This window comes from Eleginops maclovinus, chromosome 4 (assembly GCF_036324505.1).
Source record: "Eleginops maclovinus isolate JMC-PN-2008 ecotype Puerto Natales chromosome 4, JC_Emac_rtc_rv5, whole genome shotgun sequence".
NCBI classification, from domain to species: domain Eukaryota; kingdom Metazoa; phylum Chordata; class Actinopteri; order Perciformes; family Eleginopidae; genus Eleginops; species Eleginops maclovinus.
In genome coordinates, this window is record NC_086352.1 from 11052997 (window position 1) to 11070872 (window position 17876).

At 38.4% G+C, this 17876-nt stretch overlaps 2 protein-coding genes and 1 long non-coding RNA gene across 4 annotated transcripts in view; 1 reads left to right on the top strand and 2 right to left on the bottom strand.

Moving 5' to 3' along the window:
* Positions 1 to 2070: 2070 nt before the first annotated feature.
* Positions 2071 to 6071, top strand: bcl2l10 (BCL2 like 10). The gene is made up of 3 exons (XM_063881179.1): positions 2071 to 2222; positions 3290 to 3748; positions 5157 to 6071. Exons 1-3 carry the CDS (start codon positions 2190 to 2192, stop codon positions 5277 to 5279), a joined length of 615 nt encoding a protein of 204 aa, XP_063737249.1. The 5' UTR covers positions 2071 to 2189; the 3' UTR covers positions 5280 to 6071.
* Positions 6072 to 8381: 2310 nt separating this feature from the next.
* Positions 8382 to 13795, bottom strand: LOC134862985 (uncharacterized). Its single transcript, XR_010165606.1, has 4 exons — positions 13587 to 13795; positions 12914 to 13011; positions 11995 to 12071; positions 8382 to 11215 (listed from the first exon to the last, which is right to left on the bottom strand). It is a non-coding gene; the product is annotated as an uncharacterized LOC134862985 (long non-coding RNA).
* A 1686-nt stretch (positions 13796 to 15481) lies between these two features.
* trpm7 (transient receptor potential cation channel, subfamily M, member 7) overlaps positions 15482 to 17876 on the bottom strand; it is a 37379-nt gene continuing 34984 nt past the window's right edge. For both annotated transcript variants that reach the window (XM_063881008.1, XM_063881006.1), the window contains exons 39-40: positions 17353 to 17459; positions 15482 to 16738 (exon numbers count right to left, since the gene is read on the bottom strand). In XM_063881008.1, coding sequence (XP_063737078.1) covers positions 16626 to 16738; positions 17353 to 17459 — 220 coding nt within the window. In that variant the 3' untranslated portion in view covers positions 15482 to 16625. The remainder of the gene's footprint in view (positions 16739 to 17352; positions 17460 to 17876) is intronic.

Genomic DNA, 17876 nt, shown 5'->3' on the forward strand with positions numbered 1-17876 from the left:
TGGATTCACATTTTTAAGGATTTTTATAACTTAGTGTTGAAGCTCTTTTGAGTGTAAATGTGTATATCACACTCACAAACATCAGGAGTTACTAGAGTTCCTTTTAACTCCACTTCTCTATCTTATGAGAAGCTATACCATCACACACTACAAAGAAACCAGCTAAGGAGTAACTTGAAATCCACCTCTTCGAAGAAGTTTGAACATCCTTTTTCCATGAAGCTTCAGTTATTGGTGTTAGATTTCTCCTTGGTTTGACTTCCTCACTTATAACTTCAATGTTAGCATGCTTTGAAATGAGCTTCCCCAAAACTGAGTTATACAATTCCCATGGAAAGACTATAGCAGCCAAAATAAAAAGGAAATGAGAATGTGATCACCATTGTGTGGCTGCTTCTGATAAATTTAAATTATCGGCAAGAGGAAGTGGAACAATGAAAAAAGCTCCACAGGGCCTTCTACAGTTTTATGAATGATTTGCATGTGAACAATATAGTGCATTAGGAAGAGTGAGCGGAAAATGTGCCTTCCTATGATTGATGTGTGTGTTTCTGACTCTAAAGGCATCATAGTAATTCCTAACCCGTCCCACTTTCTAGCTCATTTTATTTGAATTCTCCTTTTGTTTGATTGTTATTTGATTAACAGCAATGTTCATGTTTGAGTTTAGGCTTGTAACAACATGATGTTATAAATAGTCTGAAAAGATTCTCATTTTCAAAATACAAAGAAGACGTATCCTGGGAGTGGACCAGGTCTCTTTTGTGTGCTAAATATGAAAAAAACTTTGGCACCTGTACACACGGTTTGGTATGAATTCTCAACCCTTAATGGAGGCAAGTGTATGTTGATACCATTTATAACAATTTAGAAAACCACACTGGTATGCTTTGAGTTATTTGGAATGGTTTTTCTTTCAACCATTCCAACCTTTCATGATTTTAATTCCTATCTGAATGACACATCGTTTAGCAACCCTTCAAAACTTACTTGAGTTATGAAATCCATCACATTTTATGGTTAATGTTTGTTATGGGAACAAATGATAATCCTACTGGTATACATTTCTGCATTTGCAACAGCATACTAACACTCCATTTTTCCAGCATTTTGGATAATAATAATATTCTGTATGTCTCTGAGATATTAGGAATCTGATACCTCGTGTACGCTGAAGACATTATTGATCATATGGTACACATCCTTGTGTTCTAAAAGACAAACAACCAAAGGTCAACCCTCCTTTCCACATCCTCATATTAGGTATCACACAACATCCTCTGAGAATATACTATTTTTAAATCATTACTAAACTAGATATGAGTCTCTACTCTAAAACTGCAGCGTCTTTCTTCATTACCGATAAGGGAAAACATTTCTCTGTAAGTCTGAGCTTCCCATTTTCCTTTTATTATTATCTTGCTTTATCTATTTGTTAAATATTTTGATTCCAGTCTGAACAAAAGGTTATTTGAAATTGACAAAGTAAAACACCCATGGGAAAACCCAAGGCAAATAGAAGAGAGTGTTTGGTGAGACAGGAAGAGAAAGGGATGTAACGAGGAGTGGACGGATGGACTTTACCAGGCGGAGGAAGTACCCAAAATGTCATCAATTGAATTACATGAGACCTATATATCATTCTGTATACAGGATAAGTGAAGATTGCACTTTTCAACACAATTAACTCAACCAATAAGGGAGATAGGCAAAGAAAACAATTTACAACAATATTAAAGGTTTTTTTTGCAGGTTTTGTGCTTAAGATTTCTTTTTGAATTTTTTTGTGGTCAAAATTAAACTTTTATATGTCTGCTCATAAAAATGATTTCATGTGACATTCATAACTTTCGCTTCTTGTCTCAGTGAACACAAAAGTCTTTAAATCTGTATTGTTTTACACACATCTTAAGTTCTATTAAGTTACACAATGATATTTAGCTTTAATGTATTTGTTTTTTACAAGCCCTTTTCGTTTTTCCTTCCTGATAATGACTTAAATGAGTTAATTGGGTTTGTTGCTCTGATCATCGGGAAACCGCTCGCCCTCAGTGACGGGACTTTTGCGGGACTTTTTGCTCGCGATGGAGCAGGCATAAAAGAAACGTTGTCGGAGGCGGAGTCATCTGATAATTGTGCAGCAGCCAGACTGAGTGCGAGTGCAACGAGGTTCTCCTTCCGCTGTCCGTATGTGCAGAGAGCAGTCTGATATCGCTGGGAGGGTAAGGTTTTGTCTCTTTTACGCTCTAAGAAATGTATTTGACTTACCTATAAATGTGTCCTTTTGAAAATACACACCTCTCACCACAGATTGGTGTTTGTATTTTAACATATAAAGGAGTTTAATGTGCGGATGTGGCTCTCGTAGTGAGCTAGCTCCTCGTAGCCTTGTGTGGTCCTTTGTGTCCTCCATTTCTCTGGTGACAGATCTGAGGAGGAAAGGCAGCCGGTTAGCCTGCTGCTAATTCACCACTTAAATCCCCTTTTTTAAAGGATAATACACGTTATGCAACACTTAACCCAGTGTGCCATTTCTATATTTATAGCTGTGTATTTAGCCTTCAGCATCTTCCGGCTTGCGTTAACCGAGAGTGGGCTTTCACACAAGCGCTTTATATGGGAGCTGTTAGCTGCTTCAACACCAAGCTTTCATATCTTCTTTGTTAAGTTGATTCAAATACCTGTTGGATATTATAACGTAGGGTTAAGAATATTAATAGGCTCCTTTTTTTGATTGTGTTTCATACAATGCTTAGTGGTAAAATATGAGTAACGGTTTATTTCTAGTGCAAGCTAATGCTCACTATGAACTAGGCAGTGCTTGGGTAACCTCGTTAATTGCAGGATTTGCTTATTGGAATTATCTGCTAATTGGTGTAAAGCTGTCATTTTTAAATAACTGGGTAAACGCTTTCTTTAATGGCATTTTTATGGGATGCTATACTCAGACTTTAAAAAAAATGAATCTACAATATGAGATTTTTTACAAGATTGTATAATGACATATAATACTATGACACAACTTTTGTCTATGGAACACATTACCATGACTCATACTATCATAAGACTTTTTTACCACATACTATGACATTTCTTTATGTCATACTGTGACATTGTTCTGACACGCCGAACACATACTATGCTATGACATTTTTTATGGGATACTTTTAAGTCTGCTTGTGTCATACATATTATTGTTTAGTTCTTTTGTGACCTTTTTATTTCAAACCATATTATTGGTGGTTCTTCAAAGCAGACTTATTTTGTTTGTTTGTTTTTTTTCTTGTAGAAAATGTCGTGTGGGCTGTGGAAAGAGACCCTGGCTCTGGCAGAGGACTACCTGTCCCTATGCTGCACGAGCCCCCGGCCAGCCCCCCCACCTCCCAGCGAGTCAGCCGCTGCCATGAGGTCCCTGGCCCAGGACACCGAGGCGAAGCACCAGGCTCACTTCCAGTCCCTTGCTCAGAGCTTTCTCAGGCAGTGCGGGCCGGACCCCTGCTCCAGCCTCAGGCAGGTGATGGAGGAAATGGTGGGAGATGGACACTTGAACTGGGGGAGGGTTGTTTCCCTTTTCACCTTCACCGGGGTGCTGGCCAGACAGCTGCAGGAGCAGAAGAGTTTGAAGCTTGGGCTGGAACCTGGGCAAGAGCCGGGACAGGAGCCTGGAAACTGCAGGGGGCTGGCAGAGACCATTGCTGATTACCTGGGAGAGGAGAAGAAAGACTGGATGCTGGAGAATAACGGCTGGGTAGGTTATAACAGGTCTGCCTTTAGACTGATCACCTCTTAGATCCTGCAGAGCTGTGTCAACACAAACATTGGATATAAGCGGCATTTTGATTGTATCCAAAGTGGTACATCATTTTAAAAAATCCCCTTAACACTCAGAGTGAAAGTAGTGTATTTAGACATTTGGTGTTGGAAAGCCCCCAAGTTTGATAGGGTCATGTTCGCTTCCTGCTTGGTTTTATATACAGATCTGTGTAAACGTGGACTAAAAAACAGCCAGGGCTTCGTTTAGATGCAGTCTTTTGAGTTTACGGTTTGCAGATGAGACGGACGCTCATGTTTCATGTGGTTCCTTTGATTATATGAATTGTAGAGTTGCAACAGAAGAGATTTTGAGGAATTCGGTCTACAACAAGACAACCCTCAAACCATGTTCGGTTTTAAATTATCAATCTGTTTCGTAAAGCTTAAACAAAAGCTGTGTTGTTGGGCAGAATTGGACTGTAGATTTGTCCATCCAGTGGCAATCAAAAGAACAAAGATCATTTTAAGCGTGTTTGTTGTGACTCATGTAACTGGAAAAGGGTAGTTGTGATGAAACCAATTTCCCAGAAGGTTCACCAAACTGAACACAACTACATTTGAATGTCTGCTTTTGTCAATGGGTTTGCCATGGACCCCTCCCTAACACCCACGCACACACAAACACACACACTTACCCCCCTTTCTTCAGCTGGCAGCTGGTTTCAACAGACACGTAACCAGCTCAGCCAGATGGACTTTGTAGTAACAGTCAGAGCTTCTGTGTGTTGAGTTTGGCTTTATATTGAAGTTAGCTCGGACTGTGAAAACAAGCAGCTGCAGAGGAACACCTGGAGCTGAGAGCAGGTGCAGCTCTGGCCAACTGTGTGGCTTCAGTCTGACAACATGAGGGAGAAAAATACAGCAGAACAGGTTCCTATTGTTGTCTTGCTCATGGGGCAGGAGAAGCTACAACACTTCCAAAATATATAACCAAATTGAATTATTTCTGCATAATAATGAACAAAATGCCACATTTTTTATAACTTTAGGTTGACACTTTGACTATTTATTTAGCTTACTATAAAAAAAACTGCTTGGCTGTCTGAATATAAAAAAAGTTGTCGATTTAGCAGTACTCGGGGGGGCAAATATCCTTCTGTGTTTATGTAAAAACACGGGGCTGTCAGAGCCTGTGAGATATTACCCAAAATATACGGTATAATTGCCTCTAGCTGTCAGCAAAGCCGGTGTTTGTTTTAACTCAGTTTGGCAGCTTATACTTACTCCTTTTTTGTTTTTAAAAACCTACAACACAAGCATAAAAACTCAAGAGTAACAGATAAACATTCTCTCTTTCCAGCAAAGGAAAAGTTTTTAACCATTACCTGTTTCTCTTCTTGTAGGAGGGGTTCTGTAAATTCTCCAACATTGCCAGCGAGGTCAGTCAGGACTCGTCCATGAAGACGGCTCTGTTTGCCGCCGCTGGTGTCGGCCTCGCCGGACTCACCTTCCTCCTGGTGCGCTAAGCTAGCCTTCTTCATCATTAACATCATCCGTGTTCTCATTTGGCACAATTAAAGTAGATGTTTTGAACTGCAATGCTGCAAAAACAGGCCTAATCTGTAGTGAATTCAGGGTTATAATCTCAAGTCATCAACTGAATGTTTGCACATACTCAGACCCCACAGACGCATCCATACTGACATTTGCTCCTTAAGATTGTAAACATAATCTCAAAGCCTTCAGAAATTTTGGAGTAAGTGGCATTTAGCTTGCATATCTTTAGACGGTTTAATTACTAAAGCACAGGTTCTGCACAGAATCATCGTTGCTCTCAATGTTTTGTATTTTCAACTGTGCAGCTAAAAGACTTTCATTTGAATTATTCCCACAGCTTCTGGTTTTGATTTGTACAATTGTAAGCTGCCTTTTTATTCATGTGTTTACCTGAGTTGTGTACGTGGTATAGAGCCATTCTTGTGTACAATGTATAAATTAATATATTATATTTATATGGAATGAAACTGTAAGCCGTCTAACTGACCCACAGCTGACTCAGTTGTTTCATTGTTCTCATGCGTGTCCTGCATCCATGTGAAATGTGATTTACAGACAACACAACGGTGCTATGATATGTTGTGAGTTGTTTCTCATATCAAACAAACCAGGGACCAATCTGACTTAAAACATATTGCTATTAGAACAAACCGTTGCTATAGCATTTCCCCCCCACAGATCTCTTACACATTATATTTTTACATTGTTTTGGTCTATTTATTTCTCACTGTTTTTTTTTATAATAAAAAAAGAACCAATAATGGAGTTTGTGATTCTTGTGTGCAGAACAGTCTTTCACTGTCTCCTCTTTCTCCTCTGTCTTTCCCTTAATGTCTAGCAGCAGGTCGGCACAGTATGAATAGTAAAGGATCTGCCCTCCTTTTTATATGCAGACACATTTTCATTAATAAGATATGTTCTCCTGTCTGCCTCTGTGCTCCTCTGACCAGCACACACACACACACACACACACACACACGCAAGTTACGCAACAGGAACCGCATTCGCAAATCATACTTGAGCTCAAAATGTTCTTACTTTTGAATGAAGAACCTGGGCAGAAAAGTTGATGGACAGGTTTGCCACTAAATTACAAACTTGGCCATTACACTTCTTTATGATTTTTAGACTGAAACTAGTTTATTTTACGTGTAATAATCCAACATTGACATGTTCCTGATCTTATAGTTCTACTGTATGAACACATAAGGACTTTTAATGGCCTTACTCGCTTATAATGCTTAATAAAAGGACCTTTACACAGAAATGCTACCCAGAAGATGTGTGAGAAACTGCAATGAGGTCATTGTGCCTGCATCTATGTGACTTCACCTATGCTGACAAAGAGCCCATGTGTGGGTCTTTACAATCAGTTTGAGCACTGAAAATGATCTTTTCCCACAGTATTCACACACCCACGTTAGGTATTTTCCCCGGTACGATCACAACACATGGTGCAGATAACATTGTTTGTGAAACAGAGAACCACGGCAGCTTCTGATGTTGAGGTATGAGTTTCCTGTTGACAGTTCTTACTCTACCATGCAGTGAAACCCCAACAACAGTGTCGCAAACAGCAGACAAATCTCTTGTTATTATCTGTGTATTTTACGGATTATATAGTGAAGAGATTACGGGGGCAGAAATCCACTATTACTGCTTTCAAATTCAATGTAGAGGGCTTAAAGAGACAACATATATGTGCTTTTCATTGTTACATTGACGGTTAACAGAAAGAACACTCGCTCCCTTTGAAGGATAAATGTGGTTAGTAAATCCCATGAAAGGCTACTGTGAATTAATCATATTAACAAGTATTGTCTGTGCATCCAAAGCCTGATAGAGTACACTTCTGCATACCAAACATTTCCTTATTCTGATGAGTCTGTGACACATATGAGGCTGTGCAGCCACAAATACTCAATTGAAACCAAATATGTGGCTGAAACAAATCCCCGACAGACACAGTCAGCCCCTAATGTTTGATAAAATAAAACAATGCACAGCTGTTTTAGGAAATTAATATAATGTCATAAGATTAACTTTATCATGTGCCAGCTGGAAAATGTGTTCTGCTATTGGTTAGCCTTTTTATTTACTTTTAAAGTAGTTATATATAACCATGATTTATGTTTTCAATAGGAAGCAATAAGCTTAAGGCTACAGACAGGCCGGAGAATGACCCCGTGAGGGTATTGAGGAGCATGTTAAACTCTGTGACCTCGACTGTCCAACACAAAAACAAACACACAGCTGCTCCTCTTATCAGGGCTCAATATTTTCACACAGGACAGAAAACACGTGATAAAGGGAGCATGTGGTTCATAATGACTGAAAAGAAATCATACTGATATCGTTATATTATCAAGGCTCCACAAATGAGAGGTAATGTGTTCTAGTCTGAACTCCTTTTTTACTAATGAATATCCCCAAAAAACGTCCCCAAATAATTTGTTAAATAAAGCCATTATTTTTATATATTAAAAACATGTTTGCAGTTTACTGTTCATATATTCATATTATGCATTATATTAATAAATAAATATGCGCTCATTTCTCTTCATTTACAGAAAAGAGATCCGAACATTAGATGAAGTCAGGCTGGAAACTTCAGGTTTTGTTGTTGTCATATTAATCATAGTAACGGCTATAATACGAAGGGAATTTTTGATATATGAAATTATATTCTTAAATATTCAAATACATAATGCTAATGTTTCTGGAATTTAGGAGACATCAACAAATGCAAATAGAAAACAGTTCAAAAGTTTTCCTTCACTTAATGTAAAAGACGATGTTATATATAACCTCTAAATTGACCGTTGTAAAAGAAAGATTTTTTTTGGAGGAAGCTGTGTTTCCGCCCTATATTGATTTATCAGATATTTGATTTTATCTGGTGAAAACAGAAGGACGATGAGGAAGTCAACCTCCATTGATGCGACCAATTGTATCATTCAGACAGACAGCCAGCTGTGATCATCACACAGAGAGAAAATGTACTAAAGTCATGCCAGTGTAGTCTTTCTTTGCTAAAAAAAACTCAGCACTTAAATAACTGAAAGTCATCATTGGTTGTTTGCAGTGATACTTTTTTGCATTTCAGGAACATTTGTTTGGTTTGAAGTGGTTACAAATGAGATATCAAAAGCATTCAAAAAACATAAAATTGTTTCAAATGTTGAAATAAATGTTGGAGTCATTCTTGCTAAATGAACAAAATTGCTACCCTAACAACAAATGGCAGATTTAATTTGTTTAAAATACATCGTATTTAGCAAATTTGAAAATAAGAATATGTATTCATTAAGTATATCAGATTATGTGATAATCAACAAAAAACGACTGACCTTTTTTTCAAGAATATTTTGGCTTTTTTCAATAAATTCTTGCAGAGAGTTAAATGAGAAGATTGATACCACTCTCACATCTGAATGGTAACTATATGGCTACAACCAGTAGCAGTTTAGCTTAGTTTAGCATGAATACAGGAAACAGGGTGAAACAGCTGGCCTGGCTTTGTTCAGACGTAGCCAAGCCTACCAGAACTCTAAAGCTCACATCACTAAACATGTTGCAGTGTGCCTTGTTGGATCCAGACAAAAACCAAAAGTGTAGAAATGACAATTCACTATTTCACAAGGTTGTGTGCCGGACTGTTTCATGGCATGGACCCGTAACTCTCTGCTACGGGGCCAGGCCATGAAACAGTCCGGCACATAACCCCCAGTCAAACAGCAAATTGGTGTTTTTACACTCTGGTTTTTGTACGGATCAAACAAAACAGGGTGAAACATCTGGCCTGGCTTTGTTCAGACGTAGCCAAGCCTACCAGAACTCTAAAGCTCATATCACTAAACATGTTGCAGTGTGCCTTGTTGGATCCAGACAAAAACCAAAAGTGTAGAAATGACAATTCACTATTTCACAAGGTTGTGTGCCGGACTGTTTCATGGCATGGACCCGTAACTCTCTGCTACGGGGCCAGGCCATGAAACAGTCCGGCACATAACCCCCAGTCAAACAGCAAATTGGTGTTTTTACACTCTGGTTTTTGTACGGATCAAACAAAACAGGGTGAAACATCTGGCCTGGCTTTGTTCAGACGTAGCCAAGCCTACCAGAACTCTAAAGCTCATATCACTAAACATGTTGCAGTGTGCCTTGTTGGATCCAGACCAAAACCAAAAGTGTAGAAATGACAATTCACTATTTCACAAGGTTGTGTGCCGGACTGTTTCATGGCATGGACCCGTAACTCTCTGCTACGGGGCCAGGCCATGAAACAGTCCGGCACATAACCCCCAGTCAAACAGCAAATTGGTGTTTTTACACTCTGGTTTTTGTACGGATCAAACAAAACAGGGTGAAACATCTGGCCTGGCTTTGTTCAGACGTAGCCAAGCCTACCAGAACTCTAAAGCTCATATCACTAAACATGTTGCAGTGTGCCTTGTTGGATCCAGACCAAAACCAAAAGTGTAGAAATGACAATTCACTATTTCACAAGGTTGTGTGCCGGACTGTTTCATGGCATGGACCAGTAACTCTCTGCTACGGGGCCAGGCCATGAAACAGTCCGGCACATAACCCCCAGTCAAACAGCAAATTGGTGTTTTTACACTCTGGTTTTTGTACGGATCAAACAAAACAGGGTGAAACAGCTGGCCTGGCTTTGTTCAGACGTAGCCAAGCCTACCAGAACTCTAAAGCTCACATCACTAAACATGTTGCAGTGTGCCTTGTTGGATCCAGACAAAAACCAAAAGTGTAGAAATGACAATTCACTATTTCACAAGGTGGTGTGCCGGACTGTTTCATGGCATGGACCCGTAACTCTCTGCTACGGGGCCAGGCCATGAAACAGTCCGGCACATAACCCCCAGTCAAACAGCAAATTGGTGTTTTTACACTCTGGTTTTTGTACGGATCAAACAAAACAGGGTGAAACAGCTGGCCTGGCTTTGTTCAGACGTAGCCAAGCCTACCAGAACTCTAAAGCTCATATCACTAAACATGTTGCAGTGTGCCTTGTTGGATCCAGACAAAAACCAAAAGTGTAGAAATGACAATTCACTATTTCACAAGGTGGTGTGCCGGACTGTTTCATGGCATGGACCCGTAACTCTCTGCTACGGGGCCAGGCCATGAAACAGTCCGGCACATAACCCCCAGTCAAACAGCAAATTGGTGTTTTTACACTCTGGTTTTTGTACGGATCAAACAAAACAGATGTTAATTGGTGAGCTTCAGAAGGGCTGGCAGGCAGATTTGAATGACAGGAAAGAGCCAGCCTACGTGTATCCCCCTGGTTCCAGACGTTATGCTAAGCTAAGTAGCTTCATATTTACATACAAACATAAAAGTGGTAGCAATCGTCTCATTTGGCAAACTCATGGGCAAATATTTCCCTCATATTTATACCATGTGTGGCTTGATAACCACATGTTTGTTTTAAATGTTTAAATCCTGAGTAAGTATGTGTGTGTTGTTTGTGTAAGAGAGCAGTTCCTCAGGCTCCCGGCAGCTGAAAAACTTCTAGACTTGCATCGTGAGCACACGGCATTATTTTTCATGTGTTCATTCATAAACAGAAGTGAAGATCAACGCCGGGATCTTCAGAGTTGCTCTTCTCATCCTTTGTCTGTATTCACAGTGAAGATAAATGGTCTGACCGCCTCATGGCTGACGGTTTAAATGTATTGTCATTGTGACTTTGTTTTCATTTTGGTCCCAAATTATATTTTGTTTTGTTGTCTTTTTTTAATATTTGAATTCCCTTTTGTTTTCAGATAAGCAGTTTTGAGAGAATTTAGCCATAAAGAAACCAAACCATTGATCTTGCATTGTGAATACAGATGGTGTTTTAACCTCCAGCGAAGAACTTCTTGATCAATTCCACCACCTGTTCACAGGAAACACAAAACATTTTGGTAAAGGACAGGTTACAATTCATGGATAAGTTGTCATCTAATCTGCAACAAACATTAATGAGCCTTTCAGGATGAATTGTAATCACTTTGGTTGATCGTCCAACTCTGACTTCTCGTCACTATCAAATATTGTTTATCTTTTGTGATAAGTACTACTTTCATAGTACATGTTAGCATGCTACCACAGTAAAATTAGAACAAGGTTAACAAATTGAGCATGTTAGTAGGCTGGTGTCACATAAACATTAGCCTGACCCTAGATGCTTGTGGAATATTAAATAAAATGTATTTATAGATTCAAGGGTATTATTATCATGTGCACAGAAGCTACAGTGTAGTTAGAGCAATGAAAATATTAGGTCCTGAGCTCCTCCAACAATGACATAAGACAGAATAACAAAATAAAAATAGTGCAAAATGAAACAGAGTAAGATAAACTAGAATACAATATTGCAGGTTATGTAGCAAGACCAGTCTACAGAAGATATGTTAAGCTTTATTAACTGATGAGGCAGATGTGAATTCCCGATCAGTAACCAGATCCCGGTATTGTATTTATAATAACTATGTGACAACAAAACTGAAACTGGCTGACTATTAAAAAAAAGGGTTGTAGAAAATATACTGTAACTTGAGATCTAAATGTTGAAAGGACTCTAAAATATAACCTCAAGCCACTTCAAACTAATCAGTTGCTTTTGTTGTAATGCGTTACTGTAAAACAGATGTCATGACTGACTGTCTCACTGACCTCATCCTTTGATGGAATACTTCCCGTCTTGAGCTTGGAGTAGATCAGCTGGCCGTTCACAGACACCTCAAAGCTTTCTGTGGGGGGGACACATTGTAGTATAATATATTATTAACACAATAGTATCTGTGTGTAAATAAAGCAGGTTAATCTGAGAAACAGTAGCTATATCACTGACACTGAAACTGAACTCCTGTCATAAAATAAACATGAGAAATAAAACAGGTTGTTTTTTTAAGCCCTGATGGATTCTGTCAAATCGATTAAAAAAATACAAGAGATACGGACGGCTTACTCAAATAACACAATTAGTTTAAAGTCTTTCTTCCACCGTGTTTACCCATTGCGGTTACCGGTGGTGTAAAGTTACTAAGTATATTTACTCAAGTACTGTACTTTAGAAAATGTTTGAGGGATTTGTACTTTCCTTAAGTAGTTTTTGCTACTTTGTACTTCCCCCCAAATACAATTCAGAGGTTACTCTTGTACTTGAACTCAACTACATTTATTGAATCCCTTTAGTTACTTTCAACAATTAAATCAGACTTTAGTTAGAGTACACAAGCTACCATGCAGTATACAGAGTAACTAAAGTTAGCGCCACCTTTACCAGCTTTGACCACACTCTAATGGATCAATAATTATAATCAAAGCATATAATTTGATTCTGAAATGGGCCGATCCATATAATGACTACTTTAAGTGTATTTGTATGCCAATACTTTTGTACTTTTACTTGAGTCACATTTTGATTGCGGGGCGAATTTACTTGAACAGAGTGTTCATGAACTTTGGAACTTCTTCTTGAAGTACAAGGTCTGAGTATATTTCCACCTCTGGTTGTTACTCATAACTTGATAATAATTTCCTCTTTCATTATGACTGATTAGTCGGAGTATGGAAAGCAGAAGCAACTTACGTGACCTCCCGACCCGCCCAGTCACCTCCTTCACACCAGGAACCTGCCGAACTACTTCGGCTAGTTGCTTGTAGCGGTAGGAGTAACCTCATCCACTACTGCAACACAAAACGAGAAGAAGGGAAAACACATTACCAACAAACAGATCACTGGCACAAAGAAACTCTCTCACCTCTAAAGAGTTGTTGTATGGATTACAATAAGCTGATTGGTTACAGTACAAAGGGAAGTAGAGTACATTTGCTTTCCTTTTCGTTTCTTGACGGAATATATTTATTTGTAAAACCAGGAAATAAAGTATTTTGCTTTTAAAAAATATACAATTGCTGTATTGACATAAAGTAAAGAAGAAAAAAACACTTAAAACAACAATGTTTCCCATGTGTTACTGTACTTAATAAATGGTGGTATAAACAAAATGGATTACAGTTTGTCTTATATAGAGGAAGAGTATTTACAACTAAAACGAAGTACGATAAATGTAATACTGGTAAGTCTTTCCTAAAATCCTGTAACGTTTCAAACCGTAACCTTATTATTGAGGTGTATTGAGTATTACCCAATAGTGGCAACAAGACCACGCCCTGGTTTGAAATTAAAGAAAGATCTACTTCCTAACTTTAGAGAGTTTATTACTGTGATCACGTTACAGCTTATAAAGTCAAACACTCACCAGTATTCGACCTGAACTGTAGCCATGGTGGCACAGCTGTTTTGACGGCTGTTTTGACGGCTGTAGGTCGACGCAGGTCCGCAAACCTCCAGGCAGGAAGTGTTGAATAAAGTGCAGCGTCATTGTTTGGCTCTTTATAGAGTACACCACTCCCCATATGGGAGGGGAAACCAGTCTGTCTGCATTCTGAGTCATACCCACCCACTAGTGTTACATATATTTAGTACACTCAGTTTCCTTTGTCATTAAATGTTTCAGACTAACTATTTTCTTCTTTTGTTTCCACAACTTCTTACACTTTATTTTCTTCAAATTCAAGGGTTTAACAAGTCCCTCTCTTAAAAGGACCAGACAGGGCTTAGTTTGAGACAAAGATCAAGGTTTAAGGGTGGCTTTACACGGAAACGAAAACGGCTTAAAAACGCAAAACATTTTTGCGGATGCACTATATCGTTTAGATGGAAACGGCGTTTTGGGGGGATGAAAACGCAAGAAAGTGAAACCACCCTCCAGAGTGGAATTCTTGAAAACGCTCCACTGTCGCGCCACCGTGTAAAGGATGAAAAACGCAAAACTTCGTTTCTCGTCACATAGAAATGACGTGACAAGCATAATAAAGCGCCAGAAAACCGAGGGAAACACATTAGAAGGCTATCAACATGTCCGTCCCTGCGGACTTTCAACTCGCCTTAGGCGCTGTAATTGACGTTCAAGAGTCATTTCATCAGATAACAGCAATGATGAGCGAGAGTAGTAAAGAACAGACCAAAAATATGAACTACGTTCTCGAAATTCTTGAAGTTCATAGAGAGAGCAGGCGACCTAGCCATCTGGCGTGTTTACTGCATCGATAAATATGAAACGTCAAACACTTTTGCGTTTCCGTATGCACGCAGATTTTCACCCTAAAACGCTCGTCTAAATGCAGATTTAAAAGTGAAAACGAAACGCCACTTTTGCGTTTTTGTTTCAGATCGTTTCCGTGTAAAGGTAGCCTAAGACTTACAACACTGAGCATGTGCACAGTGAGAACTAGCAGGCTTTGAAGAGACTCAGAAACAACAACAACAACAACAACAATAATAAAGCCTGTATGTTAAAACATGGCTTGCTGTATTAGAGTGAAGGCAGGCAATCTCGCCTCTTCTCCCACACAGCAAAAACAATATATTTTTGAAGTTATGAAGATATTGAGTTAAACGTTAAATAACATAAATGTCTTCTTTTGAATGTAATTAGAAATATATTCTTATACATTTAAGCATGTAAAGAGTCTATTTATGACTATTTCAAAATCTTTCAAGGCCTCAATTTGTTCCTTCAAATTCAGTCAAGAATTTCAAGAACTTTCTAAATGATTCCATCTTCAGGGATTTCCTACTTCTCGTTAAACAACCAATTCAAGGACTTTTCAAAGACTTTCCAAACCAGACATCTGCTGCAGTTGAGCAAGGAAAACATCGACTCTTGCCAGAGTATTTGCGGAAAATCTGTGTAAAAATACCCTTGAAAAACAGGGAACTTATCCCTCACCCGTTAAGAATGAGGAAAAATGACTGTGCTGATGCAAAATTGAAGCCAAGGGCCAATCATCAGCGTCCTCCTCTCACCTATCACTCTATCTAACAGGTGAGGCGTTTATCAGTTAAGTCCGAGGCAGAAGAACGGAGGTTATTGTGCGTGAATTCAAATACCAGCAGCTGCTGTCCCTCTGAGGAATCTGTTCAGACAGCAGCTCTTTGTCTCCTTCTGCAGGACTTCTCTACTGATGATGGAGTCTTTGCCATGGCAACAGTTCAATTAGAATGTACTTAATGATATAAGGTATGCAAGCCTCAAAATATACACAGACCTTAATGTGCACACAACATTTCAAGATTGCATTTAGCGGTCTGTTGATAAATCATACAATTGTTTTATTAAATCTCAGAAAATATTCATGTAGTTATGTTGAATAATTTCTGAACAGTTGAAATCCAAAAGAAAGAATCCAAGCTTCACATCTGGGCCCCAATTACGTTCGTTTTTTGTGCCCAAGAACGATGAATTTAAGCTGTATTTTATACAAAATATCAAACAATTGGAAATAAATCTTGCAGATATTCGTGGCTGTTTTTTTTTTTTACTACTTTATATTCATTTGATTTGAATCCAAACAGCAGTAATGCATTGAAACACATACATGATTTGGATCAGTGTTGCCAACGCTTTTTTAACATTTTATTTGTTTAAAATGATGTCCAGTACAAAATGTATACAGTAATACCCTTACGTCTGTCAGTTCCCCTGAATAAAATATTTTAATCTGTTCAGCTCATGCCAAATACCAGTATCTATAAGATACACTAGATTGTAATTTGCTCACACAATATTTGATGACAAAGATAAAGCAGTAGTACCTTTGTAACAATAAAAACTATCAGCAATATGTTGGTGGACACACTCTCAATACAATAAAATGACATACATTGTTCTGTAAAAGTTGCATTGCAATCTGCCCATATTTTACAAGATTTTCAAATTCATGTTTATCTATTCATTAACTAAGAGACAAAAAGTAGTGATACAAGTCTTTACACATTTATAAAAATGATGTGGAGTAGCAGTGACTCAGCAGCCCGTCCTCTGCTGTAACAGATGTACAATGCACTTTGATGTGTTCTTTTTTTTTGTTAAAACAAGGCAACTTCTCAAACTGCATAATAAATAATAAACCCTCTGCAACAAAATGGTACCTGTGGATATATCCAGTTCATACATATATATATATATTTTCATAAACTTGTACAAAATATGTTTAAAAACGTCTCCTCCTCGTGTATTTTACTTTTTAAAAAACAAGTTAGGATGTTTGAATCGTGTACGACAGCGTTTTGGCGGAATCAACAAAAACATGACAGTCTGCATGCACTGGTTTCCATGGAAACGCAGGTGTGATTCTTCCAGTTGATTGGGTGCGCCTCTCTGCTCCTTGGCTTTGCCTAATCATCGATCAGAAACAGCGTCCTCGACATAATTCACTCGTTCACTTTCATCCGCTCACAGCATCTGCCTCATTGATTGGCGGGCCTCTTTGACCCCGCCCCCTGGATTTGGAGGGTCATCTTGTGGGAACGTCACCTTATCCGGCGTGTAATCATTACGCTTTATATCTGGGAGAAGGGGGGGAAAAAAAATAGGTTACAAGAGATTGAAATGATTATCTTTGATCTGTGTGAGCATCCTTTCAATAGAGCGTCTTCAAGCACCAAGACAAGCACTTTCTGAATACCAGGTCTTGTTAGACTTACTATTATTAATGTTCACGTGACGGTTGGGCAATCAATCAATAGGGATCAATGTTTTGATAGAGACTAAATACCATGTGTCTTCTCTTTATGTTTTATAAAGTGTGAATCACAGGATGTCATTTACTGGGCTGTTCAGTGTTATGCTATTACAATACTGTGCAATAAATAATGTATACCGTTTACTCAGGCTGATACTGGCTGTTACTTCAGAACACACTGTGCTATTTGCGATATACACTTTTAAACACTATTATTTTATCACTTGCTTTATCTTTAAGTTGATATGTTCAATTACTTTATTATATTGCAGTTACTTATTTTTGTTGCCATGGATGACAATACATATTAAACTCAGGTATTATTCACAGTACAGGGAGTCTGAATGCTGTGGTTGAGGTGAACAAATTTCTGATGCGAGTTATGTCACTTATTTTGGGAATACGGTGAGTGAACAGCAGCAGCTCCTGATGACTCACCTGGGAGTTTGAGTTTCTTGCAGCAGGAGTTGCAGTGGTGTTTGGATCTGAAATTCCTGATGGCATCATCCCCCAGGTTGGCCGGTCCAAAAATCATATCATAGGATCTGCAGGAGTCAAAACATAATGGACAAAGCAACAGATATAGTTGGAAGTTACGGTAAGGCTGCTACTGATCATTATTTGTGTTGTGTATTAATCTTACAATCATTTCCTTAATTGATTCTTATGTCTAAACTATAAAATGTCAGAAAAAAGGCGAACAATTTCTTTAAGTACTACATGTTTTTTTTGTAGAATTTACAACATTTGGTTTAAGATTGCAATAGTTAAAAATAATAATAAGGCAAACAAGTAAAAAGCAGCAAATTCGAGAAGCTGAAACTACAAAATCTCATACAGTGGGTTTGTTGATGCTCAGTAGTGTTGCAGAGGAGTCAGGAAAAGTGTTGCTTAATTACCATCTTCTGACTAATGAGTCATTGGCCAGAAGAAGCTATACAAATATTATTAAAAAAAGGTCT